General features: G+C 45.7%; 1 protein-coding gene across 1 annotated transcript in view; it reads left to right on the forward strand.

The window, feature by feature from the left end:
• Window positions 1–19353, forward strand: part of DNER (delta/notch like EGF repeat containing) — a 1567341-nt gene that overhangs the window by 1467626 nt on the left and 80362 nt on the right. Inside the window, exon 11 of the mRNA XM_069618306.1 lies at window positions 14959–15090. Within this exon, the coding sequence (XP_069474407.1) occupies window positions 14959–15090 (132 nt within the window). The remainder of the gene's footprint in view (window positions 1–14958; window positions 15091–19353) is intronic.

The raw sequence follows: 19353 nt of genomic DNA on the forward strand, positions 1-19353 counted from the left end.
CTGAAATTTACGATTCATGAACACAGCTTCATTTTTTATATAAATATGCAAAGTTAAATGCATGGTGTGTGAGGCCCTGAAAAGTGACAAGACACTGCTCCACAGGTTCCGTGTTTGTGCTGATTTCAATATCTCCATTATATTTCATGGGACAGCTTTGCATTCTATTAGAACCCAGGGAGGAAGGGCTAGCCAATCAGAAAGCTAGAAATGCTGGCTGTTTTTATCCGTGTAAGCAGGTGTCCCAGACTCCACGAAGTCTCCTCTTCTTGATCCTTAAGTGTGTCGCTGCTCAGTCGATTTCCAGTTCAAAGAATAGAAGAAAACCTACCTTCATCTGTGTTATCTCCATCTTCACCACATCTGGATTCTGCAAGTCCATTTTCAGTCATCATTATGGTGCTGTCATTCAGGCTGAAACTAGACTCCGCTATGATGAAGGAGAAGGAAGCATCATGCCATGTATGCATGTTTCAGCATTTGGTAGTCCAACAAAGCACTCATGTTTTTCACTTGCAGAAGCAATAATGAGTCCACTGACGGGCCGTACTGGTCGGTACTAGTGGCACTAAGAACCTGATTGTAAACTCAGGATAAAAGTAGCGATGAAAGCCGATATTTCCCCTCCAGTTTCCAGCGCCACCATTCTGAGGTGGCTAGAAGTACAGCAGCAAAAGCTGCCAAAATCTATCGTTGTGATAGAAGCATGTGCACCAGCGACACTGTGAGCATTTCTTACAATACTGGCACTTTTCCAATATACACAAGTCTCCAAAAGCTTCCAGCAAGGTAGAAAAGTGGTGCTGCAGTCTAGGGAATGCTATTTTTATATAAAGGAAACACATGTGCAGTAGAATTTAACGGCACTACAGGTGCCGTTATTTAATGCAGGGCTTTTGAAATCCCCATAAAGTGCCTGCCCTGCATTCCTGATGGTTGCTAGGGCTGTTGGGAATCCATTAATAAGGCACATGCAAAAGTCGAGGGTTTGATGCCAGGCCGCCAAATTTACACTTTGACAGATTAAGGAAATTGTTCTTTCTTCCTGGAAGAACACTTTCCTATTTTTGCAAACTCAGGGGCAAATTCTGAGCTCTGAAGGTTTCTGGCTTTGGAAGTGGACATATTTCCCGCCAATGTCCACCACCACCATTCTAAGGTGGGAAGTAGAATTGGCAGGCAACTGCATTTCTTCTGATGACTGCTTTCTGGGAAAGAGCACCACTTTTCAGATTTTTGGATACTTAACTCAGCTACAGATTTGTTTAATAAGAAAAGTGGCGCTCATCTCCAGAAGGTGTCCCTGTCAAATAGGCACATTAAAAAAGCATGCTGCTAGGTCGAAAGCTATAGATATCTGTTTCTGCATGCCTCCACCCACCCACTTCTGCCACCTAGGGAAGAAAACAGCAGTACCCAACATTAGCGCTCACGAGTCTATCGCTAAAGTGATTACCACCAGCCTCTCAGCTACAAACTAAAACTTAGCTTCCGACGAGGATGATGGAGGGCTCCACTTTACACATCAACATTTGCAATTACCGACACCTCAAAAGGAGCCATAGTTTAACTCCTACTTTCAAGAGTGCAAATATTGAGCCTGATAAGCAGAATATGGTCTCAGTAAAGCTCTGTCCAAGGTTGTTACTATGCCGTAAAGCACAGAGGGCAGCCGGGAATCCGAAAGTGGCGGATTCGCTTCCATCCTGCCACTTTCATTTGAATAATGTATCTGGTGCAGATTAGAAAAGTGTTGTTCCGTCGTGGAACCAGGGTAGATGAGTGGGCACAGCTTTCAGTTTAGGGATAGTAATGTGGTACTACTTAACATTCGATAATATTATGTGTGGCAACCCAACCAGCACAATTGGGTGGATACGACTGAACAAGAGATTGAGGCAAACCGGCATTAATGCCATGTGCTCACATAATCAGTGCAACTAGGCACATTCGAGTACGCCAATCTTTAGTAAAGGATTAAACATCAAATAAATCCTCCGTCTTTAAGAAGCAAAAGTGGTTGTATTCATATAAATATACATATGCTAAACAATGATGAGACAGAGGAGAGCAGAAATAATGGCCAATGCATTTAGGATAGAGCACTATCCTTCATCAGGGCACAGGTAAGTGCCATCTGCTTCTGTCTCACAGACTCACTCACAGTTTCTTGATAATTCACTAGCGAGACGAGAAACTTCCCAGCACAGGGGCCTGGCAGTGAGAAGCAGAATATAAGAGCAACTCTGGTTTTCAAACTCATGAAGTGTACCGGAAGTCATGGAACAGCACTTTTCAAATTTTACTTGCAGCTTAGAATCGGACCCAAAGCCTGTGTTATGCTCCTGCGAAACTCTTGGACAGTAATATGGACAGTGAGCGTAGGCCAGGCATTCGGGGCAAGATTCTGAGCTCCATATAAATGAAGAAAAGTGTCGCGTTTTGATGGAACGACACTGTAATGTGTTGCTTACAGTCACTTCATGTTGTGTTGTGGCAGGTGCCGTTATGAATGACTGTACGTGAGAGGCGGGAAAGGGGTTGGGAAATAAAGCAGATTTCATGTAACCCTCAATCCGTGAGGACGTGTCCTGATTCCTCGAGAGCCGGCCTAAGCCGGATGCTAAACTGCCGACAAAGGTGGTCTGGGACACTCTAGAGTGCACGGTTGACTGTCTCCGTGCTGAAGAGACAGACGCAAAGGCTCGGACAGCATATCCCACTCTGCGCAGACAGTGGCAGGGGAGCTGAAGGCACAGAGTGCAAGCAGCGCTGTCCACCTACACTCTTGTGGCAGCGGAGGTGGGCCACTGCCCAGCACCCAGAAGGTGACCGTGCCGACATCCCTTCCTTGCGAGTGACGCCGCAGCGGGTGCAGACAGCCGTGTCAGAGGCCCAATGCAACTGGGACACATAGGCGTTAACTGCAGTTCACACAGTTAAGCGGCACGTAGGCTGCATCTCCACTCCCACCACACGGGAGGGACGCACTGCCCCAGAAAAGGGATCTGGGTTCCTCGGGAGACAGGGCACACATAAACTCATTGCGTACCAACAAAGTTCACAAGGCCCTTCCAAATAACACCCAAAAAGCCAGCTACTCCCTCATTCAAGCACAGAGGCTGATGAATTGAAAAGAAAAGGAACAACATAGAAATAAAGTGGACAGAAATACTTGAGTAATGTCACACCAGGAACCGGTGCTGAGAGTCCCAGACCCAACCCCAGCAGGACATATGCTGCCAAAAAGGGACACCTTTCCCGTACCTACGATGTTACCATTGGACATGACGAATACCAGTCATCTGAGACCCAGATGGGTACGGTGGATCAGAGAATTTGATGTTTACCTTGATGCGGCCTCAGGCAGGAAGGTAGACAAATAAGAGGCCATTTCACCCTAATGGCTGGCCCCGAAGTACGTGACATCATCTCTGAACTGCTGGAAGATGTTATCCACACATACCGTGACTTAAAACGACACCTGAGCAAACACTGCCATCCACAAAAATGTTGACTATGAGTGCCATATATTCCACAGACCCACGCGGTCCCAAGGAGAAACGATGGACAAATTTGTAACACGACTGCGAGCAAAAGTCAAACATTGCGATTTTCACCTATTTTCGAACGAGAAAGCTATCAAATCGCAGATTATAGCGGGATGTGTGTCTGTCATTCAAATCGAAACTACTGCAGAAACCTCAACCCTCGCAGAAATCCTGATATCAACCAGAACAAACACTGCAGTCCGCAATGAGCAAACGCCAGATCTCATCAACACTGGCCATAAAAGAAGAAACCATAAACAAAATTACATCACAGTCATCACACGCAAAAGAGGAAAGGTGAGAACAACGATAGTGGTATCGATGTGGATACGATTTCCCACACAAAGGATGCCAAGTGTTGAGTCAGGAATGCTCCACTTGAGGGGGTGAAGATCCTTTCGGGGCCATGTGATGCATGCCCAGAATACAAAGCTCACATGGCCGAGAGACGCGGATATATAGAAGCAAATCACCTATCCGCCACCCACGGGATGATGGGAGGAGGACTCCAAGGAGACGACAATCCACACGAGAAAGACGCAGCACTAGTTCAAGGCATGCAAACTCACCAGGGACACAACAGAAAGGGAAAAGACGCATACACCACCTGAGAACAACAACACCCTCCACCAGCAAGTCTAAGTCTGCATCAAGCACAGAAAAACAAAAAGGATACTTATTAGCCATAGGCAACCCCACCGCCATAGCACACAACACGATACTTCCGCTACAGATACACAGGCAAATGTATGAGTTCCTGATAGAGTCACGCCCAACGGTTAATGTAATGTCATAAACAGAGTTCAAGTCACTGAAACAAATTCTGAGGCTAAAAAAAGCTCAAGTTGACATCTATGCCTATGGAGCCAAATACCCACTGACATGTAAGGGTGTATTTACGACCAGATGCACCTACAAAGACAAATCTGACAACATTATAATTCATGTCATTAATGCAGAGATGACGTGTGGATGCATCCTAAGCATTCAGTCCGCCATACATATGGGGCTCGTACATGTCTTCTATCGGCTAATGGCTGGCTGATACATAACACCAGCAGCCAAGATTGAACCCACATTCCCAGCACTATTTAAAGGCATAGGGAAACTCAAAGGCTGCAAAATTAAACTTCACATTGACTACGCAAATAAACCTATAGCCCAGCACTATAGATGTATATCTTTCAGTATCCAACATCAAGTTGAGAAGGAACTCGAAGCCCTCATACATGCAGATATACTTGAACCAGCGACCGGCTACACCCCGTTGCTATCACCAGTGGTGCCAGTGCCCATGAAAGGACCTGATAACAAGATCTGACTGTGTATTGACATGAGGGTCCTCAACCAAGCAAAAATGAGGGAACAGCGTCAAGCACCCTGCCTCACAGATATGATGCACCTACCCAATGGGGCCACCGTGTTTTCCAGGATAGATTTAAACAAGGATACCACCAGTTTGAGATTAGCAAAGAGTCTAGATACATCACAACGTTCACCACACATCTGGGCCTGTTCCAATTTAAGAGACTCCGTTTTGGAATATCATAGGCAGCAGAGATATTTCGAGAAGTAATATGGAAGGTCATTTGCCACATCCAAACTGCTTAAACTACATCGATGATATTCTGGTATGTGGAAGATCAGAGGAATCACGTGACATTGCACTGCTCAAGACGCAAACTTACACTGAAGAAAGACAAATGTGCTTTCAGTAAGTCAACGCTGAAATTCTTTAGGCACATATTCTCTCAGAAAGGCATGGAACCAGATCCAGACAAACTCAAAGCGCTCACAGAAGCACCCTGACGCACGAATGTAGCAGAAATCCGGTCATTTCTAGGACTTTCTAGCTACTGCACAAGATACCTGCCCGATTTCACTTCCACCAGCTCCCCACTGAGATCTCTCACGAAGAAAGACCACAAACGTGTTTGGGACCCGCCATGCCAGGCAGCATTTGACAAAATTTGGCATGAGATATCGTCGGCTGTATGTATGTCGTACTTCGACCCCAACTTACACACAGAAGTCACTGTGGACTCCAGCCCAGTAGGACAGATAGCCATATTGGCACAGCACTCAAAGGGCAGTCATTCTGATCACTGCGTCATCTCATACACCAGTAAAAGCCTTTCAGATGCCGAACAAACATATTCACAGGCAGAAAAGAAGAGTCTTGCAGTTGTATGGGCATGCAAGCATTTCCACCTTTTTCTGTTTGGGAAACCATTCACCATTATTACAAACAACCAGTCACTTGTTACAATCTATGGTAAGCAACCAGCCTAGATGTGCCTCGCATTGCCCACTGGGGTCTGCGATTACAAGAATATCGGTTCAACATTGTAAACAAACCAGGAGAAGAGGCCAATCGAGTGGATTTTCTGCTGTGCCATCCACTTCCAGGGCCATCGTCATCCGTTGACTGATAGGAAGAATATGTCAACTATATGGTGCAGCATGCGGGCCCCACCACGGTGATAACACTCGAAGACCAAGCATGTCACACGAGGGAGCACCCCACTTTTGCTATAGCTGCTACGTGCATTCAAACAGGGAGGTGGAGAAGAGCAGAAGCGGTGGCAGCAAGAGACACAGGGATGTACAGGACACCGATGAGAACCCTGACAAGGGTCAGGGATGAACTGCCTTTCTCACCCTCAAATCTGATACTGAATGGAAGTCGCATTATTATACCATCCTGCTTACAACAACAAGTGATGGAGCTTGCGAACGAAGGACACAGGGTTATTTCATCCACCAAAAGACTTTGACGCCAAAAAATGTGGTTCCCATGAATGGATCAAATGCTGGAAGCAACCTTGAAGTCATGTCCCAGCTGCCTAAGTTTACACCCAAATAAATTCACGTAGCAGTTACAGATGACGCCATTACCAGAGCATATTTGGGGGAAGTGGCTATTGATTTATTTGGACCGCTGCACGCGGGCAAATACATACTGGTAGTACTGGACAAACATTCCAGATACCTGAAATACAGATCCTGCAATCTACAGCGATGGCGGTCATACCAGCACTAGACAGGATATTTTCCATTAAGGGCATACCAAAACTACGTGATGGGTGGGAAAGGGTTTGGGATATAAAGCAGATTTCATGTAACCCTTAATCCGTGTGGATATGTCCTCATTCCTCGAGAGCCGGCCTAAGCCGGATGCTAAAGAAACTTTACGTATTTGCGCCATATTCTGTATCTTTTATAAATATAGGCACAGAATATGAAACAAGCATGAAAAGTGTTGCTGCATTACCAAATGGAACTTAATTCATATGGAGGTCGAAACAGGGACCCGCGTCAGTTATTTCTGTGAACCCCCTCTGCTTTTCTGCTTTTCTTGTCAGCATCCACTGAGAAGTTGTTCTTCCAAAATGCTTTGCACAACTTAAAGGTTCCAGTACAGGTGTTAGAAATGGGTTTTGCAAGTCTGAGAGGACGCGCTCACCTTTTTGAAACATTATACTTTCAAAGAAAATGCGTACATATTGAATTCGTTGTTCAGCTCCAGGTGGTGACAGCTCTTCGCGCGCAACACAAATGACTCATCAGCTTTGCAACTTCTTGATCATTTTCAGTGACAGATTTCACTTCAGTGAAGGCTGCGCATAGCAATTTGAGACTATTGTGTCCACCGAAGCATGTTTTTTAGTCATCTGGAATGCAATTGACGTAGACAAGCGTCCTTAGTCTGCTTGTCTGGAGCTGTTAATAGCCTAGTGTGTTGTCGCTGTCTATGTCTCTAAGCTGTTGCTGCCACACACTTCCTCCATTGCAGCTTGATCTCTGCGAGTGCCTGCTTTCAAACCAGCTATAATCCCTCTGAAAGATGTGTCAAAACCATTGCTGCTGTCCCGAGGCTCAACCATGTTATCCTTTGTGCTGCTGTAATCCAATGTTTTTCGACATGTCACACACGTTAAACGAAAACGTGTGATTTTATGTTGTTTTGTTAATCTATTGCTAGAACTTCACAGGATTTTTTTATTTTTTTATGTTGAGGCCACAGGAAGATTAACCGATCTTTGTACATCCTTTTGTGTGCTCCGGGAGGTGGAGGGGGAAGGGAGGATGCACCATGTAAAGTGGCGGATATCGCTCTAATACAAACTACCGGAACCCAAGGGAAGGTCCACCCACTGCTTGCATTAGATTTAATATACTGATTTTGAGCTTGAGCTTGAGTACCTGTGCTTCATCACATAGGTGGTCCCCTCCTTTAAACCTATGTTTATGAAACCCTTGTTGAACGCAAACTTAAAATATCGACGCGCTACATGGGAGGAGGTTACCACCGGGAGATCAGTGATGACTGCATTGGATTCATCACAACTGCATCTTACCTTACTTAACATCGACCCTCAGGGACATGGCCATCATTTCTCTAATACTATCCGAACTATGCAAACAGCCTCTATCACTGACGCCCAGTTAACCTAATAAAGACATTTCAGAAAGTTCAAAATGTAGTGGCAAAACTACTTTTCAGAATTAAGCGATTTGAACATATCACACTGGCATTACGTATTCTCCATTGGACACCCTTCAAAAAACCGATTCTTTAAAAAAACAAGTGCGTCCCCCATCGTTCATACCATGCAGGTGCCCTTCTTCCTTCAGAAGTAAGTTTTACCACTACACTCCTTCCAATACATATAGGTCAAGCAATGCTTCACTAGGCTAGCCCCCAACGTCCACAAGAAATGGCAAGGAAGATCCATTGGCGAGAGTGGTACGTAGAAGGCACAAGGCGGTTGGTTTAGCACTTGGAGGGGTGCCACACTGCATTTCCTTGTATGCTGATGATATATTGTTATACATTCGGGACCCGGTCCGTAAACTGGAGGCTGTGTTGGGATCAGTAAGTAAGTATGGTGAATTAACTGAATTGGTGGTCAATCATATGAAATCGTCTATTTGTACCATGCCTATTGGGACAGGGGACAAACTGCAGCATATTGGGATGGAAACACAGAGTGATGGCTTTAAGTATCTGGAGATCATGGCGGGAGCTGATTGCCAATGGGTCTATCAACGCAATGTGGAAGATGGCATGATAGCGTTCAGTACATTTCGGGGAAATTTCCTTTGTATATTTTGGAGCATGTTGCGCTTGTAAACATGATAGCGTTGCCACGTCTGCTGTATGTTTCCCAAGTAATGCCCATGCTCCCACTGGGTGACTTTTTTTTCCGGAAGATCCATATGATAATGGGGACATTTTAGTGGAAGCACAAAAAGTCCTAGCATGGCTTTGAAGACTGTGCAGCTCCCAGCGGGTAGGGGCGGTGTAGGTGCACTTGTCATTTATATGCGTTCTTTTGTGACTTGCATTTCAGCATAAGAGAGATAGGGTGTATGTGATCTCTATCTTAGTGATTGCAAACGTGTTTTTCGTGTCTAAGAGCCATTTGACCTAGGGTCTATGTAGCTTCCTGCAGGAATGCATGTGTGCTTCATGCCTAATGTATCTACGTGTGTATGTGTGTTTTTGCTCAGCCATGATGTCGCTCACCTCTTCATGATTACAACTCATTTAGTTGCCTCATCGCCTGCAGGTTCATTGCTTCAGTGATGTAATCCGGTTATGGTCTGTAGGCCTGCTTCAATGAGGGGCGTCTGTCATCATGGCGGTATAATAGGGGGGAGGGATAGACGGCAGTAGCGATATGCACCATTCATGTCTGTCATGCCGAAAATGGGGGCATTCGTACACTCCACCTCTGTACAGATGGCTGAGGTTAGAGCTTTATGGAAGGGGTTCCCGGTGGGACTGGAGACGCAGGTGAGAAGCTCAACTAAGCATGGAAGCGTGTCATGGATATACGCTGCTACCATCTCGGCCACACTGGATGGTGTGGCCAGACCGCATAGTAGGTGGGGAGAGGACCTGGGAGAACTGCTCACTGACAGTGAATGGGTTAATACTCTTGCGCATGCGAAACAGGTATCCAAGAATGCATGGTTCCAGTAGATCCTGTATAAATGTTTGATGCGTGCATACGTAACACCCATTGTAGTTGCTAAAATGGCGCATGCGTCAGACCCTAATTGCTGGAAATGTAGTAGAGAGGTTGGAACATATCTGCACATGTTGTGGGGGTGTTCAAGATTCTGTTATTCTGGGAACGTTTGGTAGGCAAGCTGGTGGAATATACTGGATTACCGACACAGGGTGCTGTCTTGCAGTGCATACTGTGGGTTTACTCCCATATAAAAAGGGAAAGAGGCAAAACATGCTCTCTCAAGTACTGTCCCGGAGGTTTATCATTGCTAAACGTGCCATTGCAATGGCCTGAAAGGTGCTGGGGGACTGCTGTTTAGGAACTGGCTCTGAAATTTTTTTTAACTTACATTTTTATTGTCAATTTTATCAAACATTTTTAAGTTATAGCATATATGGCACATTACAAAATCACCACAAGAAAGGCTGAAAATCTCACCCTCCCGCCCCCACTCCCCCAAAACTCCAGGGATGCTTGCCTGCGTAAACACCCAAAAATGCAATACATCTGTCTAACAAAGAGCAGATGTCTATGTCGTGGTGTCCTGGTGCAAACCAGCTCTACAGCTTAAAATCAGCACCTCGCACATTTAGGTAGCTCTTTAATTCAGTTGGTGAGATCCCCTGCCCTCCCTCCGGGCACCGGAGCACAATCCCCACACAACTTCTTATCCCCCTTCACCAGGTCCCTCCTCCCAACCTCTTAACTCACTCCCCATTTATCAATTAGCAGGCCCCACTCCTCATGAAACATTCCCACTTGATTGTTCACGATGGCCGTAAGCTTCTCCACTGTATAGATATCCCAGAGTTTCTGTTCCCAGACCGCCCTGCCAGGGGATCCCACGGACTTCAATTTTTTGTGCAATCAAATCTTACCCACTCAAAGCTTTGATTCTTACAGACTAGGAAACCTTGTCTCTCCATCGGCGGAGGGACTCTCAAAAAGTTCTGAAGAGGGTCTAGAGCTAGGGGATCCCCATGACATCCTTCATCCAGTTTAGGACCTGCGACCAATAAATCGGAATCACCGGGCAATCCCACTACATATGAAACCATGTGGCCCGCTGCCCACAAGCCTGGGGCAAGAGTGGGGAAGAGCCCCGAAACATCCTGGTGAGCTGAACTAGGTCTCCATGCCATCCATGGAGTACTTTGAAATGATGCTCTATTGTGGACGTAATCAGGTTCCGATGGAAGGCAATTTTAAAAATCGTGGACCACGTCTCCTCAGGAATTTCCTCCCTCAGCCAGTTCTTCCACCGTTGCTTGAAGCCCAGTCTGTTCCCCATCTCAGCCATGATCATAGGCGGATATAGTTGTGAAACAATACCTTTCCAACACTCTGCTGGAGCCAAAACCAACTCTAATTGTGTCAAGTTCCTAGACAAGTTACCTTCCCACTTCCCATCAGTTAACAACCCTCTGACCATCACATATTCAAAAATGTACATTGTGTCCCTGCCTACAACATCCAACAAAGCTTCTTAGCCTATGAAGGTGCCTTCCAGAAACAACTGGCCCGCCCTCTCTATTCCTTTGTCCGAGCAGATCTGGGAGTATCAAAAAACCCTGTTTCACTAGGTCCATTGAGGGCCGCTACATTGAGGAAAGCGGGGACAGCCAGGAGGACAGGCAGCAATTCATCTTGGATTCCTTCCCTACCGCCCACAGGACCCCTACGCTAGAGTGAGATCTCACCAACAAAGGAATCATCTGCACAAGCCCATAGGTAATCTCTAACTTTTTTTTGGGTATGTCACAACGTCTTCAAGGAAGTTCCAGTAGTTGCTCATGTCGTCCCTCAAACGCTCCACCATCACCCTCAATTGAGAGTCTTAAAGTAGATGTGAAAGTCAGGGTAAGCAAGTCCCCCCAGTCCCAAGGCAATGTTGCATCGAATATTTGATCATGGGGACCCTGTTCTGCCAGACAAACCGGCCAGCATGGCCTTCAACTACCAAAGATACTCCTCAGGGACCACTGTGGGCAGGCTCGAGAAGAGATAAAGCAGTTTGGGCAGCACATTCCGTTTAACAGAGACCATCCTCCCATAACGTAAGAGCACCCGGGAGCCCACCTCGCCAAATCCTCTCCAAGTGTTGCGAGCATCGGGGTATAGTTCAGGGAAAACAGCTTAGTCAGATCTCTGGGAATTTGAACCCCCAGGTGGCTTGGGGATTTTAAGAAGTGGACCAAAGTAGAGTTGGATGTTTCTTATAGATGGAGAGGAGGGGAGGGGGATGCAGGTTCCTATAGGGTGTGTCACGAGGTGTGGGACCTGCTGCAAACTTCATCCCATCTCAGTCTTCCCTGAAAAGGGGTATATGATTTAATTGCTACCCGAACGGCAAAACAGGGATGAGCGTGATGGGGGTGGGAGGTATTACACCGCCTATATGGTCAGTCACAGCATTTTGTTTTGCGGGGAAGACAGACATTTAATAAGGGTTGTACTATTGTTAATGAAGGAAATAGTTTTTCCTCAAACTTAGGAGTTTTCTCCTGCTAAGGCACAGCGGTCATCGAGGATGAAGAATATGGGTAGGTTGGGTTATGTGGAGGATTGGACAGGACGACAAAGGCGAGGTATTGGTTGTGTTTGGACCACGGGCTCCATGTCGATCTCTGCATTTAACTGTTGGGGTATTATATCATGTGACCCACTGATGTGACTCTAAAGGATTCTGATTCATTGCCGTTAATACGATTGCTGCTGGCTTTGTCTTATTGTGCTTTTTATTTTGTTATGTAAGCTGTTATAGTAAAAATAAGCAGATTTTTAACAACAACAAAAAGATAAACTAGATCCTGAAGAAGGTCCCAAGGGCTCAAAACATGTAGTTCAGTCTGCACAGAAAATCAATACAAGATTTTAAATGAAGTAATAAAGTTTGTAATACTCTGGAAGTAAAAGTGACAATCACTAACACTTCAGAGAAATGTAAGAGCGCACTTATGAAGAACAACAAGCTGTGGACTAGTTTTTCTAAGAAATGCAAGTGTGCGACATATCTCCTGTTGAAACAGGTGATGTTGCATTTTTCTTGCAATGTTTACTTCCCATTTTCAGAGGTGTGTGCTATTAAAGCAATAGAACCCTCGGAGGGGGGCATTACCAGTCTTGTAAAGCCCTGCGGCGTCAGTTACAAGCCTGAGCAAAGCGAGGACTTTAATGTAAACCCCGGGCATTAAGAGACCAGTAATCCCCCCTCCAATGGTTCTATTGCTATTAATACCCCAGCACATTGTACCAGGGTACTAATAGTATGTTTACTCGAGTTGGGAAATGGCATGCAAACCGTTTCGTAACTCGAGAAAAATAAATAAATAAATGCCTTCCATAGATCAGGGAGAAGGGGCAACATGTAGTCCTTTCTCCCTTTCCATGGTGGCCACGAAAAATATATTTTAAAAAAGTAAACAAAGAAAATGGCCACCATGGTAGAGAGCAAAGGGACTACAGGTAGTGCATTCACCCTTTCCATGGAGGTCAGTTGGAGAAAGGGAAGGAACTCTGCAGAAGGTGGCACGTGGAACAGATAGCAGGTAAGTCTTTGTCGGGCTGGTAACGATCCAGCGAAGGCCAATCCGATCACTTGTTCCAATCTGATTGTCCCTCACTGGGTACTAATATCTAGTTGCAGTGAGGAATGTCCAACTTTTGTCTCAGCAGCGCAAGTCGGCATCATGCAAAGACTGACACAAGATTGTGATTCTCAAGAAAATGTTGTTCATTTACATAATACTGGGAGTTGAATTCTTCCTTGGAAAAGTAGGATAGCTCAGGGGTAACAACCTCGTCTTAAAAACAGGACAGCTCAGAGCAGCATGGATATGATTCCCATTCCAGGTCCTGTGCTTAGAGACCGGAGTCTGGAATGAAGCGTGTTATAAAGAAACAATTACATTTCTTTAAAGGTGTGGGAAAAGAAAATGTCTTCAACAATTTCATTGATTTGGGCATATCCTGGCCCCACTCAAATATCCAACTGATTGATCAAGACTTTTTCTGTGGGGTGCAGTTTTTCAGGGTTCCCAAACCCTCTTACACCAAATCTGTAGCAGGGGCTCTTCAGGGACAACGGCCACCAACCTGGCAGAGCCTTAGCTTCGAGTACCTTTAGACACTGGAGAATCTTTCCCAGCACCAGTCCACACCCCAGGATCATAGGCACGAGTATAGAGGACTTGCTGTCACCTGACCACCTTCCTGTTCTAAGGTCCTAGTCCCCGCCCTATTACCCACTTGACCATTCATGACAAAGCCTCCCTGACCCTCTGTGAGATTGCACCAACTTGCTCCTCCTCCCACTTCTAAATTCTGCCCTGGACCATCCTCATTTGCCAGAACCTTCGTGGTATTGCTGGCTATCAGGTGTGGCTGCCTTCCTCCCACGTTTTCTTGCAGCTTTATCACCACCTCTAGCCTTTATCCATCTTTCCCCAGATGACAAATTCTCCCACCACCCTCCTCAATACAACACTTTCCAAATTGTAATCTTATCCCTCAACCTCTTCAATACAATTCTCTCCCTCCAACCTGCAGCAGTCTCCTCCCAGCTCTGCTTTCGGTAGTCCCTTGCTAATCTTTTCCTACTAATTCCTCCAGTTACTTTTCGAACATCTCACATTGCCAGACTGAACTAGTGAGTTTTATAGTGTGGTCTCTCCTCCCATTGGTTTATGGTTAGGGAAATTGATTGTACCTGTGTAGTGTGGAGTGTGCTGTTCTGTGATTGGACCAGGGGCTTGTGATAATGTGGTTTTGGAGGGGGTGGGTCAAAGCTTAGTTTAAGACATGACACCATTTTGAATTCTAGAACTGCCCTGGACATGTGTTAGACCTCCTTCCCTCCCCCTTGAACTCCTGCTGCCGTTGTCTGCTGTACAGCGAGCCTCTGTTTTCTCAGTGTGTAAATCGAAAGGCTCGATATCCTCTAGCAATCATGGGTAACTCCATGGTGTAACTGTAACTCTGTTGTCATGGGGAAATGGCAAATTTGTATCTGCTAGGATGCCAGCTTCTGATAAGGGGAGCCATTAAGTGATTTTAATGTGTCCTTCTTTCCTTTGTTGTCACTGGTGTTTGTGAGGGTGGATATATTCCTGCAACTCTCCCCTACGTTAGGGTGTGGGCACCCAGCTGGGGTGGCCTAGGAACCCCCGTATGTATCCTCTGGTTTTAGTATCCACTCACTCGGGGCAGTACGCGGCCCCTTGAACCATTGCACGGTCAGTCCCCAAGGTTAGGCAGGGGACTCGGTCACACTGTTGGCACCACACTTAAGGTGACCTGATACTTTGTAAATACGCTGCCCTGCTTGCTACATTGATGGCTCATAGATTCTTATAACGGTAAAATATTGTTTTCTTTCACTGTAGGTGAAGACTGCGAAGTTGACGTAAATGAATGTGACAGCAGCCCATGCCACCATTCCGGCACGTGCGTAGACCAGCCCAATGCTTACACCTGCCACTGTGCACATGGATGGGTCGGAGCAAACTGTGAAATCCGTAAGTGTTCTGATGATGTATGAGAGACAGCCCTATATGTCCAGGAGTTCTCATATCCATCCGCCTGCATGATGATCCTATGGTACTTTTATCCCATTTGTTAACATTGACAGTGTGATAGCATACTTTGAATTGATATCAATTCTCTTTCAGTCAATCACTGTCCACAAAGCAAGACGTGTTGGTTATATGTGCGCTGGCGGCCTTCAATATATCTTTTGTCGTTAGGATAAATGGACCGTAAACAAAAAACCAAGAATAGAGAAAACTGGGTGCCAATTTTAAGAAACCTCCAGGCTACGCGAACGGAGGAAATCTGCAGTTCGGCGTAGATTGAGCGGAAGAAGGCGATGCCTCTAGGTCAGGGTTGCCCCGCTCAAGGCCTCGAGGGCCGGAAACATGTTGGGTTTTTAGGATACCCCTCCTTAATATTCATTCAAATAAATGTGCATAAAATGGTTTTAAATGTATGCACATTTTTTTGGTCATAAATAGAAGAGGCCTAGCTGTTGATCAACCAAAGGCGGAAAGCAGCACAAACTCCAACTTGAATGTGCACAGTGTGATGTGATGTTTGATGTTGTTTAAGGTATTATACGTTATGTTTTGTGTTGGAAAACATCAATAAAAGTCAGGATTCCAGCCCTTGAGGCCTGGAGTCAGGGTTGGAACGGCCTATACGAAGCTCTGGAGATTTCCCGCTAGGCCTCTGTAACCTGGGCCTCTTTTGTGTGTTATTTACACATATTTTCATAGGAAAAGCGTTGGACTTGCTGAAAATATGTAATACGGGGCCACTTTGCAAATAATTTCCAGGGCCTCTTTTGTTTCCGCCCATGCCTGGAATGGACGACACGGGTCTTCGTGATGCCTGCCGTGGGCTGAGATCTCTGTGGATGGCCAGTGCATTTCAAAACTGGTGCAGAAGACCTCATGTTGAGCACCAGTTGCTGGGAATGAGAGGGGGATAGGGAACCTTTCCATGGGTCTGTAGTAGAACCCTAAAGCATAGGGATATTGTCAAACACAATAAAAACAAATGATTGTATCACGCAGAAGAAGATGAGGAATTGCTTACAGTTATTCATTTTGAATTTGGGCCCTACAAGCTGAGGGACACCGGTGAAAGAACACGTTCCTATCCCTCAACCTTATATTTGACAAGTTTGGGAATTAAACATATAAGGTAATACGCACGTATGGTAAAGTAGCAGTCATTGCGCCTCATTACAAGTTTGCCCGTCTGCTAACAATGGTACCGGTAAACTACCAGCAAACTACTAGTTATGCAAGCGGGTGCTTTTCACCCGCTCGCATATCTAGACGGATGCACGGCACCATTCGTGAATGGTGCCGGTGCCTCCGTCCTCCCCATTCCCATTGAGTCCAATGGGACTCAAATGGGAATGTGGAGTCATATTTTGCGGCTCCTGGCAATGGGTAATTACCTGGTCTGCCAGGGCTGTAATGCCCCGGTAATTGCCCATTGCCAGGTGCCACAAAATTCATGACTCCGGCGGCAGCCGTGCCGGTAATTACCAGCACGGCTACCGCCAGGGTCATAATGAGGCCCATTGTTCAAGTTGTTTGGGTCCACTCAGCTCTTGAACGGGGATCAAGTAGCAAACTGCGACAGTCACACCCGGATTCTGCCCAGGATATTGTTTTGAGTGTTTCTTGCGTTCTACAAATGCATATTTCAGAACTGGGTTAATGGAATAAAATGTGGACTGCTTTCTGTGCCGGTTAACGAATGCTCATAATTCGATTTCCGTTGTGCAAACTACCAGTAATGACGCTAATACCAACCATTTGTCATGACATAACGATATGCTAATTTTAAACTACTTTGAATTCTGACATTTTAGTTCATTACGCTCTTTGAAACACAGGCGTCCATATTAACGAATCGTGGCCTTCAATGTGATATGACAGGCTCAGGGTTATCGATTGGTGCCTGAGGCACACACTTCACTGTATGTGGTTGGGGAGCAGAGTGCCAACAGGCTCAGACTGCACTATAGGGCAATAGGCCCATGGTCAAACCAAAAACTCAAAATGCTGGTGTGGGCCCGTTTTCTCCGTCAAAGTGGGCCACTTTTTTGGCCAATGTTGGCCAGTTTGATGAGTTACTTCACTATGCGGCTAATAGTTTTGACCGCTGTTGCTGAATAAATATTCTTTAAAATGCACAATGTGTATCACATTTCATCAAAAAACTCCCCTTTGGGTACTGTTCAAACAGTGTCACAAAAGGAATTAATTGCCATTTACAACTGTGGCCCACTTTTTCATTGACGCCCGCGACAATTTTATGGCCCAGTCCGACTCTGAGTGCCAACCTCTTTTCCAAAAGAAAAGCCTTCCGTCCAAACATGTAACTCGCATTCCAACAAGCATTAAAACCAGAATTCCAAACATATTGCCACATCCCAAATCAGACTGCTTTCCCAATGTATTTCCCCACTTTGAAATTAGAACCCACATGCTGCCTTGTTACTAGCATGACAAACCTTTAACCCAATAGATATCCACACTGAAGCATTAGAGCCCGCACAGGAGGGCTCTATTGTGGGGTAGGTGACAGCCCCGGAAGTTAGTGGCCCAAGCCGAAGTCAAAGGCGCCTAACAAGGGCAAAGGTCACCTTCCACACAATTTAGCCTGATGGTAAGGGCACTAAGCCTATTAGAGCTTGTACAGGGGTAAGAAAGGGGAGCCTGGCCTGAGGATTTCTGTGATGAAGCTGGTCCGTGTCGCCTTGCCTAGCTTCCGGTTTGTACTCATCCCAAAGGGATGCTTAGGAAGCAGCTTTCACATGTGGATAGAGACTCCATTTGAAGCTTGCCGATTGGCTAACGGGCTGAAACAGTGGGAAGGACAAAGGAGAAGGATGGAATGCGGGCGTGTACTGTTGATTAGAGTCTGACGTCTACATTTTCTGATTGTCTAAAGAGAGGAAAACATGTTCAATTTCATATGACGTCCCGTAAAAATTGTGTTCGTCCGTTGTCTAAATGTACGTGCCGCGATGCCCGCAGGCTTTCGGAGTGATATAAATAAATAAATAACAAATATTAGAAACTGCTTTCATTAGGCACATGGCTTAGTAGAAATCCCATTACATGCTTGCGGCATTGCCAATTTGATATGAGTCAAGGAACTGTATTGCAATGCCAACTGTGCACTAAAGTTAACAGTAAGCTGGTAGGCACTGAACAACAGTTCAATTTAAGAAATCCATTTGAAACAGAATTGAACTGTGTGCCTTGTTCCACTGTAACACCCCGTGCTGTAAAGCGGGCTGTATTTCCTTTTTGTTAAATTAAACTTTATCAGATGGAACATTAACCCCATATAGAAAGCCCCCCTTCCAGACTTTCCATCTAAAGAGTATATGCTAGGAGATAGTTTTCTAAGAAAAGAGGACATGGTCAGTGTTCCTTGTCCTGTCTCAAGGGGGACGGCAACAGTGTTTATTTACGGTACGATTGAGTTTGATGCACTGATAATGAAGCCAGGCTGCTCCCTGCACGAAACAATGCGCCAACAATCGGGTAATAGCCCCAGAGAGCTTCCGCCTTACAGGAGGCCTTTCTGTTTGGAGTTAGAAAAACTAAATTGGTCTGATCGCCCCGGCAGTTGCTTGGGAGGACGTGACCAGGAGAATGTAAAGTACCACTTCTATGTGTGTACACAACCTATCAGTAATGTGTAATTGCGATTCATTACTTTTTGGCAAGTGTGTAGAATCCCTATGTTTTAAAATACTTGTATTAACTAATAAAATGGTGCGGGTAATTCCAGCTCCGAAAAGGTAATCTAATCACATTCCCCTTTCATAAGTTCCATGCCAAAAGCATGGTGTACACCTGTGTCCTGCTGCTATGCAGCGCCTGCTCTACCAGTGGCACAGAGCAGGGTCCGAGGACACAGTTGCCCATTTGACGACTGCAGTGAGAGCCAAGTCTCTGTAGCACATGGGGTGCGTTTCAGATGTGTGCCCCTGTACAAAAAATTCCTTTCTTTTGGACTGTTTCACTTTGCTGTTTGGGTTGCTACTGCTTCACATTCAAACCCCTCTCGAGCCTTCCCTTGGCCGACTTTACCACAGAAGGCGAAGGAGGTATATCTCTTAACCGTGCCTGTTTTACCTTTATGATTGTGTTGGCTCTTGGTTTGTAGAATTGTGAGGGCTTAGTAGGCACTTTAGCCTCTGATCACCCTTGCACTCATACAGGGCAGAAGTCAATTCATCACAGTAA

This window comes from Ambystoma mexicanum, chromosome 10, assembly GCF_040938575.1.
Source record: "Ambystoma mexicanum isolate Mex_15411 chromosome 10, UKY_AmexF1_1, whole genome shotgun sequence".
Lineage (NCBI taxonomy): Eukaryota > Metazoa > Chordata > Amphibia > Caudata > Ambystomatidae > Ambystoma > Ambystoma mexicanum.